Here is an 18,669-nt window from a genome sequence, read left to right on the forward strand (position 1 = left end):
GGCTCTGTGGGGATTTGGCAAGAGTGGAGGGCTGTGTGATTTGGCAGAGATTTCCAGAATGGGCCCAGGCAAAGCGGATTTGGGAGAGAGGAGGCTCTGGGTTGGGAAATGGGGGTGCAAAGGAATCTTTACTTGTCCCAGGCTCCTGCCCTCACTGCCCCCAGTCCATATCCTAATGCCCCAGGAGAGGGGAAAACTGAAAAAGGACCTCTTTACGCAAACCTTTCCCAAAGGATTCTGGCATGAAAAGTAGTTCTGGATAAGATCCATTTGCTTTTAAAGTAGTCAGTACCTGGTAAGAGCCAAACTCCTGCCTGTCTTAATAATTTAAGCTTTGCAGAACAGAAACTGGGTGAAATTTTGACTTTATAAATTACTGCTGCATAAGTAATCCTCAGGAACACTCCCAGTATTGTTAACTGTTTCTAGTTACCACAGGATTTAGGAATACTTCTACACTTTTGCAATAAAAATAAAGCATTAAATGTGTTGCAGATTGTCAATTTTACATTAAAATATGATTTAAAACTTTACGAGAAGATGGTATTAATGAGAAGATTTGGTTTAGACAGTCTGGTTTAATTCAGAGGCAGTTGATGCACCTCTTCTACATTTAGTCTTGGTTTTAGAAGGTAAAAATAATTTGTATAATGTTACGACAAATATGCCAGAAACAATATGTGGAGACGTGTCAAAACAGAAAAGGCAAGGGGCACCCAGGGCTGGTTTAAAAAACAAAACCCCCTAAGACCAGTCTGTATTCAGAGTTGATCTGAAGAGGAATGGGAGTGCTGGGCAGATATAAATTGAATCCCAGGTATGAATATGCATAACTGTGGTTTGTGAACACTTTGCACCTAATTCAGCTTTCCCCCAAGATAACTTTCACTGCTGTTTGCACTTTCAGTGAGCTGGCTTATGTTCTGCCTTTTAAAAAAGATTGATTAACCTGTCCCTTTTGATTTTTGAGGTGCTTGGATTCACAGTGCTTTTTAATTCTGTAGCAGCATATATCAGTACAGTAAGCTGAAGTCTGTTCATATTGCAATACCCCATTCAGAGCTGTTCCACAGAATTAAGGAGTGGAATTCAGCAGTTGACTCCCAGGCACAAATAACCATGTAATTACTCTGCAATCACATAGTAATTAGCATATACTATTCATATATTGCATAATTATATGCCCTGCAGATTACATAGTAATTATATTTGTACTAAACATATAATTCTATATACTGTATAAAAAATTCGAGAGTTCACAGTTAATATTATAGTTGTATGCTAATGCAGTACAACATTCTATGTAAAATGTTACAATTTTATGAGAGGCTTGTATTTTGGGGATCTCATCTCTTCGGCATCTGCTGTTGCATAATATGTTGTTGCTTGCTATTATAAGAAATGCTGGGCTCTTAATTTATAGTCAAATGTTGCATGCTTACAATTTTGTAATTTATGAAGATAAGATGCAAAAGAGTTGCCATTTTATTGTGCAAGCAGCTGAGATGGGGAAGGCTTGGAGTGTGATTGTTAAATTGCAAAGGTCAGATGTACAAACACACTGAAGACAGTTACAGCACGCTGCTAGAGTGAAACACAAATCTAATGCTCCTTAGCTTTGTGTTATTTTTGGGTAGGTAAGATGCACGGGACAGTTGCAGGTGATCTATTTGAACAATGGGGAGTGTGTGTGACCAGGCAAGGCCCATCTTGGGCACAGTGTGTTCCAATAAATGCAGAACCTCAGTGCAGCATCTCAGCCAAGCTGCTTCATGTTTTCCTGCTGTGGAAAAAGAGAAAAGGTTGATGTCCTGGTCTGGGAACAGGAGGCAGAGTGGTAGGAGAATGGAGATGAGTGGCAGTAAGTTGCAGAAGGACCTTGGACTGTGTTTCTGGGTAAAGGTGAAAGATCTAGGGGAAAAAAAATGCTTTTTGTAAGAGTAACTTAGAGCTTTGGATCGTTTAAAATGTTTTATCTTTGGCCAGCCTCCCCCAAGAGGTTGCAGCAGATTTTAGATACTTGCAAAATGTTTTGTTCAGCTTGCAAATTCTGTAGCAGTGGGAAATTAATGTATTTTCTTGGATCTGTGATGTTGGCACTCCTAATATCCAAAGCAGCATTACAATTATTCTTAATTGAATTTTGCAATCTAATGCCAGTTGCCTTAGTTCTCAAGCAAAGCATCTACTGGATTTTAATATCTGGATAATGTATTGAGAAATTAAATGTGTAATTATAGCCTTAACTTATATCTGAGTTTAATTTTTCCTATAATTTCTTGTAGAGTGTATGCATGTGTGTGTGTGAGAGAGAGAGAGAGAGAAAGGGACATCCTTGTTTTAAAATGTTTCTTTCACAGTCACTTTTTAATTTTATGTCAGCTTCTTCAAAGCTTGTAAAGTTCATACATTTTCCAGGGTTCAGGTAGCATCTGTAGATCTTATAAAAGTGTTTTACCTAAGCATGGAACTTGTGGGTGGCCTTAAAGAGCTCCCAGTCCTGGGGTTGCACCTGATTTCCTTCCTATCTGGGTGGACTCTCCTCAGACCTCAAAAAATGTAGTAATGGGCAAGTCTGTTTTACTTTCTGCACAGTACACAGATTACTTTTAAATGCTGCTGCCTGGGGTAGACATGGCATGTCATTTAACTAATTCAAGGGGAAAAAATGGGAAACGTCAGAGCTTTACAAAACCAGAGTTGGAAGCTCGTGTTCTCACTGTGTTCTTATGCCAGATATATGCTTTCCAATTTGCCAGGGGTTTTAAGAGCTGTTTAGTGAGACCAAGTCTTACCCAGTACTCATCCTGCATGTCTGCTGTGAAGAAGATGAGGTACAGCCTGCCCAGAGTGCCATTTGTTCACCAGCACTCTATCCTCACCACACGCCCACGCTCTTGTTCACTTGTTAAACCATTACCCCAAGAAACAGAGGGACTGGTCCCAGTTTCTGGCATTGAAAGCTTTGTATGTAACAAATATATGTATTCAGGATCTCGTTAACAGTGAAATAACCACAAAGCACAAAGTGAAAATGTGACGCGTTTCTCACTGCTGTTGTGTTGTTTTTTCTAGTGGAGCCAGTACTTTCAAAGGGGAACAATTGCTTGGATGCAGCCAAAGCTTGTAACCTAAATGATACCTGCAAGAGGTTCAGATCTGCTTACATAACCCCCTGCACCAGCAGCACGTCTAATGAAATCTGTAACAAGCGGAAGTGTCATAAGGCCCTCCGGCTATTTTTTGACAAGGTCCCCCCAAAGCACAGCTACGGGATGCTCTTCTGCTCCTGTCGAGACGTAGCCTGTACAGAAAGGAGGCGACAGACTATTGTTCCTGTGTGTTCATATGAGGACAGGGAGAAACCAAACTGCCTGAATTTACAAGAGTCCTGCAAGAAGAATTACATCTGCAGGTAAGATGGCACACGGCAGGGGAGTGATTAATGAGGTACCAGAGAGAACTTTTTGGTGCTGATGGATTTGCCAGGACTAAGGGTCAGAATACCCACTAAGGAAAAGGATGAGTCAGGGAAAAAAGCAAATGCCTCTGACATCCTTAAGGGAGTAACAGAAGCCTTCATTTGCTCACAGTGTGTGCCTTCTCCAAAACTGTTCTCAGCTACTCCTTTGCATTGTGGAGGGGTCTTTAAACCCCAGTTTAATTTTAACAGATTTTTGTTGGAAACATTGTGTATCTCTATTAAATGATATCTCAGTCTGATTTTTATGTCCCATTAGTGACCAGGTGAAAACAGATTTTTTCATTATAACGGGATTTATTTTCATTGTACATATGAGTACTAATAATTGGGAATACAAGCTTCATGTTGGACTTTATAAATAGTCAGAATGCACAGGCTACTCACGTGTTCTTAATTCATTGGGAAAAAAGAAGTCCACATTGTAGACTATCTTCATAGAGCTGGCTTAGCCTTGAAATTGTTTCATCTCCCCTCCCCTGAGAAAGGTGCTGGGCTGATGCAATGGGGGGTGATTGATTCACTGACCCCAGTTCCCAGCCTCTTTCCCTGAGAGTTCTGGCAGTGCAGACCCTGCTCCACGGGACAAGCTGGGTCCTTTCCCCTCCTGGGGTCCCTGCAGGTTGTCACACAGAGTTTATTGAGTGGCAAACAGGAAATTTTCCTGTTTTCCTCTGCCCTCAGGAAATGCTTTGCTCCTACTTAGCACTGTGTATGTTTATATTGGAGCATTGTTGTGCTAATGTCATATTTATGAAGTCGTGCCCAAGAATCCTGCTCGCTTCTAATGTGTAAATTTCTTGTAGATTATCCAATTCTGTGAATTAGCAAACAAGGGAGATAAACACTATTGTAAAATGTCAAGGACACTGAAGATACGATCTAAATCTTAATAAGTACTTACTTATGCCTGGTAAAATATTTACTTTGAAGTTTGTTTATGAAATTTCCACTGCTGGTCTTAAGCTTTTTGCAGCAGCCCTTCATCTGTGCCTGAGTGTTGTTCCGAGGTGAGGAGGTGAGCAGTGCCCTGCCCTCCGTGGCTTTGGGGGAATCTGGACACACGTTTCCTGCTGGCCACAACAGGAGCAGGTTTAAATCAGAGCAGTCTGACTTGCATCCAGCACCCTGATGGCTGATGCTGTTGCAGTTTATGAAAACTGGGAACGTGTAGCCTCGGAACAATCTATTTTCTGTGTCCATGTTGTTCCATTAGTATTCTTGCTTCTGTGTATTGCCTTCCCTGTGCACAGGTCCTGTTAATTAGTAGAGTTACAGTATCTTCAGTGTGTTTTCTGTCAAACTATCAGTGTGTTAGAGTGCCAGTGAAATTGGAGAGAGGATTTTATAGAGAGACTTCTCCCTGTTATTTGGGATGTATTCTGGAATTAACTTGTTGAATTAATGCCATTGCTTCTCTCATGACTGTGATTTTCTTTGGTCAGCTTTGATCTCATATTGTCTCACCAGTTAAGTGTTTAATGGCATTTTGTTTAGTTTAACTTCTTGGGTCTGGTGTTGCACTTTCTCCATTGCAGTGGTGCAGGGGAAAGCTTGGTAAAATCTCTGTCTGAAGCTGCAGCCAGCACTGAGATGAAAATGGATTTATTTGTAAATGAACAGTGGCTTGTTTTGCTTTAGAGTGCCAAAACGGAAAAGTTTTGTCTCTTCCAAGGCTCAGTGAGACATGGGTATGAGGGTGAGGGGCAACACTGGTGCAAGGGTCTGGGGCAGCCTCAGTGTGGGCAGCACTTGGGTCCTGTGGAGGTAAAGCAAGCTTGGTGTGCTGCTGACAGTCATCTCACGTTGGTGTTCCAACCTCTGGGCTCTCTAAACTGCTGCTGGTTTAATACCTTCCCTCACTGCTGTCACAGAGAGGAGGAGTTGGCACCAAAGCTATCCCAGCATATCAGACAGTGAAAGACATCTTGTCTCTGTGACTCGTGCACTTAAAGGAAATTGGTGAGATCTGTTTCCCTAGTCCTGCAGGAAAACAGGGACTTGGGCAGGGCAAGAAAGAAATGGGAGATCTCCTTGCTATTGTAACTACTGGCACTGATAAATATCAGTCCTTACAGTAATTCCAGATATGTTTAGAATAATTAAAAGCAGTAGTCAGTAGGTGTGTAATTCTGATAACTTCTATTTCATTTTGAAGTCAGAAAGAGTATCTAAATGGCAGAATAATTTGAAAATATGATCTGCCTACTGTGAAACCAGGTAATTTAGAAACTGTTATTTGCATGTCTATTACACCTATTAAAGCCTTTTCATAATGCTAGTTTAGACAAGGGTTACAAGTTCTAAAGGTTTTCTGAAAATATGTTTGTAAAATGGTTTATGAATGCTGCTTACTCAGAAATGCAAGATTTGCCTGTGATCTGTATGAAGTATCAGCTGGGACTGTATAAAATATTTAAACCTTTGGTTTTGAACACTCTTTAAAAGCTTTATCTTGGTATATAGATCACCAAATCTCTTCCTGAAGCAGAGTTAAGAGTTAGGGGAAGCAGTCTGGCCAAACTGAAGGTACCACTAACAGACTGGCAGGATGCTTTGCTTTTCTTATTATTTTTTTCATCAATTCATTAATCCATCTGTTATGTAAGAAATTCTCAATCGAGAGATAAAGCGACCTGAAATGTCAGGAAATGCAAATAAGTTCTGACTTATGTAAACAGTCCTAATTTTCAACTTCATCAGAATGCTGAATGGTTCATTTTCATTATAATTTGTCTGCTGCCTCTTCTTGTATCCCAGTCCATATCCAGCTTTGAAACAACTGTAGCTCTCAGGCATGTCTGTCAATGCTCAGTGAAAAGAAAAACAAAACAAAACAAAACCAACAAAGAGGCCATTAGGGTTCTTTTCTGTTGCGAGCATAAACAAATCTTCTAAGAAAAGTCAGTGTATCATCGAAAACTTTCACCAGTGATGTCCTGGAATAGCACAGACCTCTAAAGAACTCCATGATCTGATCACTTCAGCTAACAATTAATCTTCAGAAAGTTGTCTGGCGTGGTTTAAGAATATCATCCTGCTGTAAATGCAGTGCAGGGTGCTTCATATTTGCCACTATCACATTTGGCAGCACTGCAAATACTATTTTGCTTGAGTAATGAAAGTGTGAGTCATTAGTTTGGTCGTTTTAATAATCTGTGTCTGTGAATTTGCATACTTTTGGTTTTTTTCCTGGATATGTTTAGAAGACACTGACCAGAATCATAATGATACCGACACATCATTTATTGAAATAATGCTGCACATTTATGTGCTGCAAAGATCAGAAAAGAAGGGCAGTATTTTTTTGCTAATAAAAGAAACTGTTTGGAGCATGTTTCTTGTCCTGCACAATAATTATACTCAAAATGACTGCTCAGATCACTGATGTTCATTTTTGAAGCTCAAACAGCCAGAAAGTAGTTCTTAACTAATTTCAGAAGACAGTTGTCTTCTTATTTTTTTGCCTTTAGTTCTGCAAAAGGTACATATTGCTCTCTGCAGCTGTTTAACCTCTGAAAAAAATACAGAAATATGTTTAACATATTTAAAGAACTATTTGTGGGATAGCAGAAGGGTAATAATGAAATATCCAAGTAAGTTGGTCATCTCCTTGAAAATACAGTGAAAGATGTTTTCAGCACTGTGTGTTCATAGAGCCAAATCTTTGTAAACGTGCTTTCACTGGTGTGCTCTTACCTCTTGACCAGTTTTTGGTCACCTGTCCTGTCCAATCTTAATTTAGTTGCAACCACTCATTCAGCTCTGTGTGAAGGATGTCTGCTTCTGCAGGTATCAGAACATTCTGTGAAGATCTGCAAACACTGTTGTCAGTGCAGAGAAGACTTTATCGGCTGGAAACGTTAGAACAGGAGCTCAGCTGCCTGCTGCATTTCCTGAAAACATCAGAAACTTGCCAAGGAGATAATTTTCCTTCATGATATTCTGCTGAACACTCTTAATGATAATTTACCTTGGAAAGGGAGTCACTGTGTCTGTGCTCCTTTTCTGTAAGACATGGGAAAATCTGCAGGTGCTTCACACCTGGAACCTGGTGGTGAAAGTGGTTTGTCTGTGTGAGTCTTGGGGACTGTTCCTGCAGCAAAAGGCACTGCTGACTGCAAACCCTTCAGCACCAGAGACCAGTCTGTGGTGAGGTTATAAACGTGCAGGCAATCGTTTGTGTCCTGCTCCAGGATGGGGGGAACTCACCATCTCCTTCTGGGAGGGAGCAATCCTCAGTTACAGAATTAACAGGGAGCAGTGCCCTGGAGGAGGTGGAAGAGGGGAAAAAGAAATTCGCCCTTTTCTTCAAGTTTTCTGTTCCTTATACTTCTTCTTTCATTTTTCTCACTTTTTTTCTCTTACTGTTTTTTTTTCCCTGCCTACCTTCCCCCCTCACTTACTCTCCTTTCATCTCCTCTTTCCAGATCTTCCTGCAATTATCTGACTTTCACCACCTCTCTGACACGTTTGAATTCTATTACAGCCACTTACGGTGCCTCCTCACCTCCTTCTCTGCATGTTGTGCTTTTCCTCCCTCTATATCCTGCCACGGTCCAGTGATCATCTGTAATTCAGCAAATGAGAGGGAAAACAGAGGTGCTGCCTCCCTTTCTGAGCCTTGTACAGATATTGGTGACAATTCAGTGGTCAGATAAAAGCCTGAGAGCTCACTCTCAGCCTGACTCTAGTTTGCATGTTAAAAGGGCGCTTGGTGGGTATTTCCATGAAGGACACAGTAGCATTCCACAGTTCTGGATAACAGAGCTGGGCTTGAGTCCCTCCCGGGCATTTCTATGGAATTGGCACTTGGAGCACTGTGGCAGCTCCTTAGTTTGCTGTGGCTATGTAAAACCAGGACAACAGCATCGTTTTTGTAATGCTGTTAAGGACATGAAGAAAAGGACACTCTTTATTTCTCGAGAAGTGCAGGGTGTGCCTGCACTGTGTGTTTGGAGACTGAGTCAAGGAGTGGGTGCAAAACCTTGCCTGACTCACCCTGCAGTAGGTGTAGGATGCTTGCAGTGTAGTAGGGTGAGCCTGAGCTCTCTGCACCGGCACTCAGGAGAGCTCCTGTGTCTCTAGAATACCAAGTGGGGCAGAAAAAACTGTAAGTCTACTTTTCAGCCCATGCCCACAAGCTCATCTCACATAGCCTGAATTCGAAGAGTGATTTTTATACATGTATGTATATGCAAGCATGTAAATGTATGCATATATGGCTATATTGCTAGAGGTTTATTTAGTTAGGTGGATAAAAAGACAAAGCAGGTATTCATTCATTTTAATGAACTAATACTGAGGCATGGTGACAGTTCAGAAAATTCAAAAATGAGGTCTGAGGGGAGGTGGGAAAGAAGCTGGTGTACTCTGCTGAGGAAACTTGATGGTGTAGTGGAATATGTGTGTAGGGAACTGCTAGCCTGGAAAAAACTATTAATGCAGTCTCTGCAAAATAAGCAAAAACCTTTCAAGAAAGGCAAAGTAAAGATAGAAAATGTTGCAATATTATATTATTTTCTTCCTTTTCATTCCTTTACATGATTCATTACTTTGATGTCTTCTGTTAGCAGAGTAAATAGACATAATATTGCTCCCCCCTCCCCCTCAGAAACAAAGGTATTTTTAAATTTCTTCCATCTGAATAAAACTCAAAATGAATCAAGAAGTTCCTCCTTATACCTATAAATCCGTTTGGAATCAAAAAAATCCAAACATCCAGCAAAACAAGGCTGCTTTGTCCCTTTTGAAGAGTGGATGGATCTCATTCTGCAGTCCCCAGATTTGCTTGGCTGGCCCTCATTTATACTCTCTGCTCAGCTTAGGAGGGGCTTGAAGATTAAAAGCTTGCTGGTGAATGACATTTCTCCAAAAGCAGGAGAGACACAAGGATACTGCTATTAGAAAAATGGCTCTGCTTTTATGCTGCAACCAACTTTCCCTTGACTTTGTGCTGTACCAGTGAAGAGAGTTCATGCTCCAAGAAGCAGTAACTAGACAGTGTTTCATGCTGAGCTCCCTTGTCAGGCAAGCTCAAACTCTCCAGGCAGCATCCCAGCACTGAGGTAGATCCTCTGCTGATCAGGTTAAAAATAACCTATGGCACTGAATATTCTGTATTATCTGTCTACAGGGCTGAAGAAGTGAAAGTGGGGAAAAAGAGTGCAAGTGTGAGCGTACAACAATCACAAACTATACTGGGATCCAATGATTCAGGTTTTATAGGCTGTATTTAAATGCTTCCATATCAGTCTCTTTCTAGGAAAATGTCTCAGTGAGCTGAGTCAGGTACTTGTGACCACTACATTTCAACTCTGAAAACTTGGGACACTTGTATCTAAATGTGATCCTTCAGAGAGTGTTTAGTTTGGAGAAAACCATTAAGAACATCAAGTCTAGCCATAAACCTAACAGTGCCAAGCCGACCACTAAACCATGTCCCCAGGTGCCACATCTCCAGTCTGTTAACTGCTTCCAGGGGTGGTGACTCCACCACTTCCCTGGGCAGCTGTTCCAATGCTTGAAAACTTGTTCCACGAAGAAAATTCTCTTAATATCCAATCCGAACCTTCTCTGGCACAACTTGAGGCCATTTCCTCTCATCCTGTCACTTGTTACTTGGAAGAAGACCTTGCTACAACCTCCTCTCAGGTAGCTGTAGAGAGCCATAAGGTCTCCCCTGAGTGTTCATTTTGTCTGAAAAAGCTTATTTTGTTAATTTAAGTGGAAAAGAAAAGCTGCCTGTGTAATTTAAGAAATAAGAAGACTACAGATTAGGAACATGACCCAGGGAGGAGGGGGTTACAGCAGAGCTAATGTGACCCATTTTGTTTTGTTGATTTATGGGGGTGGGAGGGAGGGGGGAGAGATTAAGTAGTTTCACACATGTTTAGTCTAAAATATTGAAATCCAGGACAATTAAATTTGTCATTAAACATTAATAGAGATCTAAATTTGAAGTTACTCATATCCTTATAGTTATGAAAGCACTTAATTGCTTTGCTGGATGGGATTCCACTAGGATTACTGCTACTGCTGATTTTTTTAATTGTTAGTTTAGGGTGATTTCTCTAGAAAGGAGTTTAGTACCCACTGGTTTGATGAGTAGTTTCCACCCCTTGATCTATTAGACGTAGTGAGGAGAACATCTGTTATGTACACCCAGTCACATTTGGCTAGCTTGCTGTTTCTGGGGCAAAGAAAGAGTGTATATATCACACAACAGCATTTTCTTGAATAAATCAAAATGCTTTTTGCATTTACCTCAAGCCATGTATATGCTACAGGCAAGAATTTGCTCTGTGTTTAATATAAATAACAGATCTATTCTATCATGTTCATTCCCAGTGTACTTTCTCTGACATCAGTGACTTCAGTGGATTTATTCCAGGGGTGAATTTGGCTCTTCCTGTTCTGTGTAGGTAAATCTTCAGGCAGTGCTAATTAGGAGAATGTCAACTGATTTTACCATTCCATTATGCTGGACTTGGTAAAGGTTATTTATATCATTCTACATCAGAGCCCAGTGAGAGAATATTTCTGGTGGCAGTTCATCTATTAAAATAGCTGCAAGAAAGTGTAAGCACTGGAGCTAAAAATAAAACTTTGTTTCTCAACAGAGCAAGTGACATGCCACATGCATATTTTCAAATTTTAGCATTCTCATGTTTACTGAATAAAAATTGCATTGCTTTAATTATGTTAATAAACACTACCATGTTTCTTGGGTAACTCCTGTTAAGTGGAAGACGGATGTAAATATAGCAGTGTCTGCAAAGACTTCTCAGCAGAGGTTGTGGTTTCCTGTGCTTTAATGATCTGCTGGCTTTAAAACAAGTGACACAGAAAGGGTTTTCTGGTGTGTGTTTACTGTTGATGATAGATTTTCTGTGAGCTGACTGTCACCCTAGTCTAAGATCATTAAGAGATGACCTTAAACCAAAAGATAATGTTTGTGCTCACATAATACTTTTCAAGCACATTCCATAAACCATTAAAGGAAGCTTTTCTGTTGTAGAGCACATACAACTAGGAGCTCTGTTAAATTCAAGCTGTATTATTTGAATATTTAGTTCACTTTCTTTTGTTCCAGTTCAAGCATAAATCACAGTTTGCCCTCTCAGTTACAATTCTCCCTTTGCCAGTTAGTCATTATGAAATGCTGGAGGTGCATCTCAGTAACTGGCCATCATGCAGCATTGCAAAGCATTTTCCAGGATGGACAGTTCATTTCAGAACAACCTCTGTAAATGTCTGGGTGTATCTCAGGCTGCCAACTCCTGGCCTCCCATTTTTTCTCAGCCTCGTGTGTTCATGTATTTTTGAGAGTGGAGTCAAAAACAATGCTCTTGAGGCAGCACATCATGCTTAACTGGTAAAAATGGTTTGTTTTCCAATCTTACACTACAAATCAGTGCTTTCTGTGCTATCATTATATATCCATATTAGTTCTAAAAGCAAGTAAAACATGCTGAATAAGATCAATGCTCTCTTGCCTTGCTGCTGCCAGAACTTCTTGACTTGCTGTTTGGTGGGGCTGCTTTATGCATGAAAAAAATGGGTTCACATAAAAGGGACTCTACTCTGCTTTTATATTCTGTATTTCTGATTTTATATTTGTTTTCTTACTCTGATGTCAGAGCAGTATTAACAGTAGCTCCAGGGTGGGTTTCAGCCATGCTGGCTGCCCACAGACCCTGCTCGGTTGAGTGCAAGGACACACTGGACACCCTTTCTTCCCTTGAGCCACCCCTCTGACAAGGGGACATGGAATAGCTTCCTTCAGGAATGTCACCACACATACCACTGAGAGATTTTTCTTACACAAAGAGCATCCCTGAATAACCTCAGGAAACCTGATGTTCCAGTACATCTACCACCAGAAACTTTCCTGGTAAAGAGAGAACTTGTATTGGACTTTTTAGATTATTTTCCATCTCCAAACTCCCATCAGTTTCATGCTTGAGCTAGTAATAGTCTATTATAGTTTATTCAAGTGGTTACAGGGAGTATTATTGCCATGGATGTCTTTCTCAGGTACTTGGAACCACATCCTTTCAGTGTGCACTCACAATATTGTTACTCATAAACACTGAAGCATCCAGTGGCACGCTCAAGGACTTGCAGAGGCACTGCTTTTCCTTGGCTTGCTTTTTGAGAGTGACAGTGATTTTCTTAGTTTATCAGCCTGTAATTCAAAGACTATTCTGCTTGCCCAGCTAATGAAGTGAGAACAACTCTCCCTGTAAAGCAGTAGTTCTTTCCTGAGTAACATCCTGCCAGGAGACACTGAGGCTTGGGCATCTGTAAAAATGCCAGTCATTTTTATTTAGAAGCTTCAAATTAAATGGAGTAAAGGAAATTAAACAAAAAGTGTACAAATTCATGACAGGTGGAAGGCAGCTGGTGGATTCGTTCATGTTATTGGAGAGCTTTGGTACAGAGACAGGTAGACTAAATAGAAATCTTACCAGCATCCCCTGATAAAATCACAGGCTGACAATTCAGCCTGTCATTTTGTAGAGGACTCTGAGAAGTGTTTTCTTTGCAGCTGAGAAGACAGAAACACATTATGAATGCTTAAGGTTGATGCAAGGAAACAGAGCCCTGAAAAACATGTTTAATATAGGTTTGATTTCCTGTGGAATGTTTTCCAGATGTTCTCTCAAACAGGCCTCTAAAAAATTGATGTGAGGTTTTTTTTGGTTTTTTTTTTTTTTTCAGACAGAAAGAGAAAATTCTGTTTTGTGTCACAGCGTCTGAGAATTGCTGTTATAATTCTTTATTGCATTACCTTGTAACTCAGGATTTTCACCATATTTTTCAAAACCGGTTTCATTTTAACACAAAAGGTCAGTAGTATATAAATATTTATATAACCCAATTTCAAATAAATCATACTTGTTTAGAATCACATTTGAGCTTAGTAGTTTCCCTTAAACCCAAAGGAGACCTAATATATTAAATTAAAATTACTCTCATGCATGATCTTGAGACGCTTAGAGGATTTAATTAACATTTATAAACTATGACATTAGTGTTTTGTTAAGTTCTTTTTATTTCCTGTAGCAGATACTGTGTAAGAAGATCTAACTGGTCTCCAGCAGATGACATGACCAAAGGGAAAGGATAATATTAACAGAAAATGGTATAGAACTTACTTAATTTTGCTTTCCACAAAGTGCAGTAAAAGAACATGGGTGTAGGGTATTAATTTGCTAATAGAAGAATAGAAAGAATACAGTGTTTGTACTTTTAATTTTAAAATACAGATATGCATAGGTGGAAATGCTTTTCATTTTGCTTGACTGAATTCAAAAGAGTAAGATCTCCATTTTCTGGAGTATTAAATATCCAGGAGGCCGCTGGTAGACAAAAAGCCTGAGCAGTAACATAAATGCTGGAAAGTGTGGTGGGGACATGGTACAGGCAGAGAGCTGGGTCGAGTGTGGCTGCTCCTCTGGAACCAGCCTTGGTGGGCTTTGTGTCTGTGCCTGGTGCTCTGAGCATCACTCCTGCTGCTAGAAGGCATCTCAATGAATGTTGTGTGGTCCCTGATGTTTGTTCCTGTGTCTAGTTATCCCACAATCCAAATAGGCTGCCTCTGTGTAATCGGGCATTGCCCATATTTTGCTTCCAGATGAGCAACGCAGTTTTGAGGGGTAAGTTGAATCTAGAATCAAATACTTGCTTGGGTTTAGGCTGCCAGACATTTAAAATAATCAAATAGCAACAAAACCAGATAAAAACGAGCTTCTTTCTGTTAGTAGCTGGTATTTGGGGTCTGAAATCCTGTAATGGTTTCTGCCCGTGTTGGAAAAGATTTGGATCAGCTCACGTGAGAGAAACGGTGCTCAATATTCAGGTCTTGGGAGGCAAATGGTTTGCCAGCAGAAATTTACTTCTTTACCCTTCCCACTCCCCAAAAGGTGCAAGTGCTGAGCTGGATGTCAGGAAGCAGAGTGGGATGGGGGCTTCCAGGGGCTCCTGGGGACTCCAGGGACAGGCAAGACAGAACTTTCTGGGCTGGGCTCATCCCACCACCCCAGCTTGGGAGCGGGGCAGTCCCAGGAATGGGGCATCTCACTGGGGACAGGATGGGACATCAGCTCGTGGGCAGACCTGGCTCAGTGGGGCCCCTGGCTGGGCAGGACAGGGGTGGGCAGGAGCATCAGTGACCTCAGGGCCTGGACACTGTCATTGTTTGAGAAAGAAGGCAGCAACCAAATAAACCAGCCTCTTTGCTGGAAAAATTTAGTGGGGGTTGCTGTTTAATAAATACGTGGGAAAGTGACCTCTTAAATAAAAATGTCAAAATTTGTAGTTGCTCACAGGTGCTCAACAGTGTGTGTAGATAGCTAAGGAGGTGTAAGATTTATTAATATTACACAGCTCTAGTATGCGTAATGAAAAAAAAAAAAGATGGATCAAAGCTGCTTTACTGTGTGCAGGGAGAGTCACCTCTCTTTACGGAGGTCTGAGGCTTTTTTCATCCCACTGGTTGATAGAGTTGCTTTTGTGGCTTTTGTCTCATTTTCTTACTGTTTATGAAATACAGAGAAAATGAAATGCTCCTCCAACAATGAAGCCATTAGTTTTGCCACATACCAGCCCTTGCGACCAACTCTTGCATCCCAGCAGAAGCAGCACCACTCCAGCCACAGCAGGAGTGTTTGTAGCCACAGCAGGACACTGCAGTTGACCCCCACAAAAGAAGAACAAGCATTTTGACTTGTTGTTTTTTTCTGCAATGGTGCCATTTATCACTATGACACACATTCATTGACTTAGTCTGGCTTTTTTCAGTGTAGGATTTGTACCCCTTTTCTGTTTTGAATATTGATGCAGCACTTCCCTTACGTGACTGCACTGCCAAATGGTGTCTAGACACTGGAGCAGCTCTGACTAATTAGTGTAGTCACCTCAGTCTCTCAGCTCTGGCATTTATGTACTCTTTATGTTCCTGCTATAAATAGGTGCCTAAACACAAGCAGCAATGCAAGGAGAGGTGGCAGTGAGCATGTCCAGACCTCACCTGCCATCCCTGGGGTGTGGCACAGGAGCACTGTCCCTCCCTGCATTCCTAATGGGGCAAGTGGTTGCAACCACTCACTTGGACATCACAACTTGTGTGTGGGCAGCCAGCAGGAGACCTGAGTTCATTGTCCTGCTTGGTGTGAACACCACCTGTGCCAAGGCAAGGCTGAGAGAGGTTTCCCTCCTCAAGGCCTCAGCCCTTGTGTACCAACAATACAGAGAGGAAAAAAGTAGAGAAATCAACACCTGTCATCCCAGGGATGCGGGTGCTTCTTGAGGAGGAATCTGGTTCAGTGTTGTTTCCTGATAGGTCATGATTTGCACCAGATCCGAACTAAATATTGTCAAAGTTTTCTGCAGCTTCACAATTTGTATCATGCTTTTAAATGCTGCACCAATGCTAAAGCTGAATTGTCCAGCCTTAAAGAGGAAGAACTCATAAGTATCAGAGATAACTTCAGGACATCAAAGAACTTTCCCAGAACCTTGAGAACAAAAAGTACTGAAAACCTAATCAGGGTTGCCTATGCAACGGGCTGTGGTAATATAAAATTAAATTGCTTCAAAAATTATACTCAGATTCAATACAATACTGCTATTAAGAAAGCTTATTTGTAAGCAAAATGTGAAAGTTTTGAATTATCCAACTGAGTATTTGAAGAGCCACTATCATAAGGAGAGCAAATTAACTTTGCTTCCTTTGTATTTTTAACTGTTACAAATTCTTTTACTGGTACTAATACAAAAGCATTAGAGAATAGCAGGTTTGGGATTTTTTTTCTCTTCTTTTCAGAAACGCTGTTTGTTATTTGAGCAGATTTTCTTTGAATTTGCTGATGGGATTATTCTTACTTTCCAGCTAGTGGTATACAAAATATTGAACATAAGCTTTCCAGAACATCTGCAGGTTTTCTAGGGCTACGATGGGACAATTTAATCTGTGGGGTTTTTGCCCTACAAAGAGATGATTTTTTTTATTATTTTTTCCTCTTCCTGGGAGGAAGATTTCTGAGTAGTACCCCTTATTTATCCAAGGAAAAGGGAACACATCATAGTGTTGTGCAGTGAGGATTTTGTGACCAAAAAAAAAAAAGAAATTAATATTTCCTTTTAAATGTGGCTACATGGTATGTACAAGATAAAACTGCCTTTCTGTCTCTTTCCAGTAGTGACATACCTCTGTGTACACTGCTCCTGTAAAACTGCAAGCTCTCTTTGTTCTCTGGATAACAAAACTGCTCAGTCATGGGTTAGAAACCCCCAAGTTGCCACCTACAAGTTGCCTCCTTCTGAAGGAGCACTAAGTTAACACAGTACATATTTTTTGTTAGGACTGCTTTTATCAGATTGCTGTGATTCTGCATCCCTAAAAGGATTTTCTCTTTTACCCAAACAGTTCTTAATATTTACATGCAATACTTTAGGATTAATGGCTCTCATTAGGCTAATTTGTCTCTCTCTAGATAAATAGCAGTACCCCTGTTTTGGTGTTCACTGATGAGCACACTTTCATCACTGCCAGCCTACTGGAAATATTTGGGGCTAGATCTTCACTGAGTGTTAATCAGCAGATCTTCACTGAAAGTACCAGAGTATTGCAGGGCAGATGGAGGTCTCTGTTTTTATTTTCTAGCCTTAACTTTATATCCAGTGCAAATGAATCCACATAAGTATCAGGTGTAGTTAACAGCTCAGGAGAGAGTGAGATCTTGGGTTGTGTAAAGTTTGGATGACTGGCTAGGGAAGGGTTGTGTGATTATGTCCAGTCATGCTCAGACCGGAGGTATCTGAACTATATTTGACTTATGACAACTTAAATGTGCAATGTTGGCACATCATTACTTTTATGACTGCAGAAAATCTTCATAAATTCACATGGAAATCAAGGTGTATGCAAAAGAGATCAGCAGAGGTATTTTTAGCCTCCTTTAGGGTTTGCAACAAATAAGTTCTTTAAGCAGGCTGGGTAGTAAATGACTGGTTTTATTTCATAGTTATCAGTCCTTAAAAAACATTTAGAGAAGTGTATTAAATGATCTCTGGACCAATGCACCTAATAATAACCTAAGGGAGAACTGGACATTCAAGAATTATGAAATGATTGCAAGAAGTGTTTTCAGGTTTATCAAGATGCTGATTGTATAATCCATTGCCAGGAAGATGTATTTGTGCTCACATAAATAATGACATTTAGATCTAGGCAGCTACTTTGTTTTAGAAATACAAGAATACTGTATATGCAGAAGGCTTGACCTTTCTGCCATGGCGGAGGTTTTTCACACTAGATAGATGTAAGGGGTTCTATTCTGTTCTAAACCTGAGTTCATCCAGGTATTAGTAGAATTAGAAAAAGTCTTGGAAGCTGTCAACTCTCTTGGTTCCCAATTGATCCAAAAGCTGGATTCAAGCCACTATCTTAATTACTGACTGGGAGAGGAATCACTGCAGTGACAGAGGGTTTCCTTTCCCAGATTTTCCTCATGGTACTGCAGTTTATCTCTTTCCATACCTTAAAAGCCATTTCTTCTCAGCCTGTGTCCTGGTAGATACAGAATATATTCATCAGCTAAGTAGGGATTTTATGTAAATTTAGAAAAATATATATACATATATACATACATACATACATACATATATGTGTATGATGGATTGCTAGAGAGGTTGGCTTTTTAAAGATATTAAAGTCACCTGGGTACAAATTTCCATCTCAAGGTTAAGTGGTTAAATAACGCAAGAGAGGGAGTGAAAAGCTTAGGGTTGACTGTGGCTTGAAGGCAGCCATGGATTTGCTGGTGTCAGTACACTTAGCTAGAGATGGAACTAAAATAAGGCCATGAGAGCAGCTCTCATAAATTCAGGAATTGCATAGAGTTTATTTATAGGATGCTTTCTCAAACTAAGCCTCTGAACCTTTTGATGTTTGCCCATCGGTACTTTCAGGCCAATTAATGATGTGTATCCAGTCCCATTATGGGATAGGTAAAAAAATAAAGCAAACAAAGATAATTAGTCTCTGGAGCATGTAAACAAATAAAGTAAATAACTTGCAAGTCACTTGTTTCTGCTAACTTTTGCGGGGTTGTTGCAAAAGTGAAAAGGAGCATTTATACTGCAAATCTGCATACTGCTGGAGCAGTAATGAAAATTCA

The 18,669-nt window shown here is 40.4% G+C and overlaps 1 protein-coding gene across 1 annotated transcript in view; it reads left to right on the forward strand.

The window, feature by feature from the left end:
• GFRA1 (GDNF family receptor alpha 1) overlaps positions 1-18,669 on the forward strand; it is a 136,678-nt gene that overhangs the window by 84,394 nt on the left and 33,615 nt on the right. Inside the window, exon 6 of the mRNA XM_062496275.1 lies at positions 3,076-3,415. Within this exon, the coding sequence (XP_062352259.1) occupies positions 3,076-3,415 (340 nt within the window). The remainder of the gene's footprint in view (positions 1-3,075; positions 3,416-18,669) is intronic.

This window comes from Cinclus cinclus, chromosome 7 (genome assembly GCF_963662255.1).
Source record: "Cinclus cinclus chromosome 7, bCinCin1.1, whole genome shotgun sequence".
In the NCBI taxonomy this organism is placed as follows: Eukaryota; Metazoa; Chordata; class Aves; order Passeriformes; family Cinclidae; genus Cinclus; species Cinclus cinclus.